Here is a 2564-nt window from a genome sequence, read left to right on the forward strand (position 1 = left end):
ACCATTATTCCCTTGAAACCCCAAAAATCAAAATAAAAATAATTTGTAGACTAGAGAGCTTCAGCTTTTAGCTCTACGCCCTCCACCGACGCATCATCTTCCTCATCCTTCTGGCCAGTCCTCCACCTTGGTCACAAGGCCGATCAGCCTTTTATTGATTTGGATCTTGACTCTTGATTTGCAAATTGGCCTTGTATTGATTCAGTTACTGTCACGGCATGGCTGGCGGCGGTCCAACGTGAAACCAGTGAAGTTGAAATGGGTTCAAGGTGGCGCTTTGGTTGAAGATTAACTGAATTAGGGTGGTGATTTAAGAAGTGTGGTGGTCGGGTTCTGGGTTTCAATGTGAGTTTGGTGATTGAAGAAGTGTGGGTTGTGGCTTCTCAAATTTGATGATTTTTTGGTTTTGAACTTTCTAGGATTGTGGTTTTGGGATTTGATGATTTTGCTGGAGTTTGAGAAAATGAGGGCTTTGAGATTTATGATTTCGTTTTTGAGCTAAATTTTTTGGGTTTTTGTGTGTTTGTTTCTCAAGAAAATTTATAGGTTCACTAGTTTGTTTGAGGGGAAGGACATGAAGTTCATGTTTGGAAGAAAGAAGAAATGAATTTTCTTACGGAGAAAAAAAAAAGGAAAAGTAAAAAAGAAAAATTAATTAGATTAATGTTTATTTTTAATTTTTGTTTAAATTTTCTAGGGTCACATGGGAGGTTTGGGAGGCGGGAAGTAGAGGTGGACAGTTGAGGTGTCGCTCACGTGAGTGGCATGTGAGTTTTGGTTGAGTGGACTTGACACATAGGATTATTATATTATTAATTTAATGAGTGGGCTTGACAGATGGAGTTCCGTCAGACACGTAAAAAGAATGAAAGAAGAAAGAAGAAATGAATTTTCTTACGGAGAGAAAAAAAAAAAGTAAAAAAAAAAAATTAATGAGTGGGCTTGACAGGTGGAGTTCCGTTAGACACGTAGGATTTTTTCGTTGGTTGGTTGACGGCAATGACTATTTTAAAAACAATTTTCTTTTTTTAAGAATGACATTAGTAACAAAATTAATTTTGAGACCAAAATGGAAATTGAGCCAAAATGTAGGAATCAAAAGTGCATCTTTGCCGGCCAAAGAATTATGCCAACCCAAGAATTATGCCAACCAAGTTTTCCAAAAGCAAAGAACATCATGCCAGAACAAAATGGAACTACAGTTCAGATTTCGATACACAAAGAGGACGTCCACAACATCTTGATTTTGCTACTTCAATCCCAATTCTGCAAGACTCAAATCCTATTAATTGTCAATTAAACTATATATCATTAACTCAAAAATACCAATTTAGTAGTTTTAGAGTAGGCAGGATTCAAAGCCGATTTTACCATTTGATCTATAACAAGAGCCGACTCTAAGTCTAAGGTAAGCTAACTGTAATGCAACACCAATATGTAATCTTTAAGATTCTTCATCAAAACAAATAGATTTCAACATAACCATGTATAAATTATGAAAATGGCATGAAAGGCAGTGCGACCCTATGACTCTAGCAACCAATGCATCACTATAAAGATTGAAGAATGAATTGAGGAGAGCAATCTTAAGACTATATTAATTACAATTCAGCAGTTCAGTCAAGCGAACTTACCCGTTATTCAAGGAATCAAGAGATTCACACATTAAAAAAAAGAATGTATCTATATAAAACTAGAAGAAAGTTTCAGAAGCCAGCGGCTTCAGAAGCCAACGCAACCTACTTCAGAAGCTGTGCCTCTACATCTCCGTATAAACATATTCTACGCCCTTATCGTCTCCTAGTCCAAACCTCCTCTTGAAGCTCGGCATCAAGAATGCCAGAAGTACTTTGATGTCCAAGTAATCGGCTGCCTTAACCAGCTCAACGATGCTCTCGTTGTTCTCGTCATCCAAAATCAACTCCGCTACTCGTTCAAATAAATGAAGCAGAGTCGACGGAGGGAGTATCAAGTGGAGACTCAGGCTTTTCTCGCAGTAGTGGATGACACGGCCAAGAACGGAGCCGGACACGTTTAGCAGAGGGATCACAGTGCTCTCCAAATCGGTGCTGTCTTCGAGGAAGAACTTCACTACGCCGAACTCCATTGCTATGGCTTCCTTCACCATGATTAGCTTGTTGTCAGCGGATTTCAGCGTTATCTTCATCGTGCTCGTTGCGGTAGAGTTTAGGATTGCGTCTTGGTTCGCCATTGCTGCTCAGTAAAGTTAACGGGGAACTGAGTATTTAGATTTATCGCAAATATGTAAGTTTGCCTATAAACTTCCTGTCTAAGATCTTCTCTTCTAATGAATTTTCCAATTATTCCGATTCTTTAATTCAGTGAGGGAGGTGAACGGAGCTTGGTGATTAAGAAACTTGAATATAAAAAATCAAATAAAGTGAATTTAAAGTTAAGAAAAAAATAACTCATATACATAAAGTAGTAAAGACAAAAGAAAAAGAAAATAATAACATATAAAGAGATAATACGAAAACTGAGAATGTAGAGATGTGACTGTAGGGCTGTCCAGCAGAGCAAGTGACCTGACCAAACCGACCAAA

General features: G+C 37.9%; 1 protein-coding gene across 1 annotated transcript; it reads right to left on the reverse strand.

The window, feature by feature from the left end:
- Positions 1-1759: 1759 nt before the first annotated feature.
- LOC142615961 (uncharacterized) lies at positions 1760-2212 on the reverse strand. Its single transcript, XM_075788859.1, has one exon. The coding sequence runs from the start codon at positions 2210-2212 to the stop codon at positions 1760-1762; it is 453 nt and encodes a 150-aa protein (XP_075644974.1).
- Positions 2213-2564: the final 352 nt, after the last annotated feature.

This window comes from Castanea sativa, chromosome 11 (genome assembly GCF_040712315.1).
Source record: "Castanea sativa cultivar Marrone di Chiusa Pesio chromosome 11, ASM4071231v1".
NCBI classification, from domain to species: domain Eukaryota; kingdom Viridiplantae; phylum Streptophyta; class Magnoliopsida; order Fagales; family Fagaceae; genus Castanea; species Castanea sativa.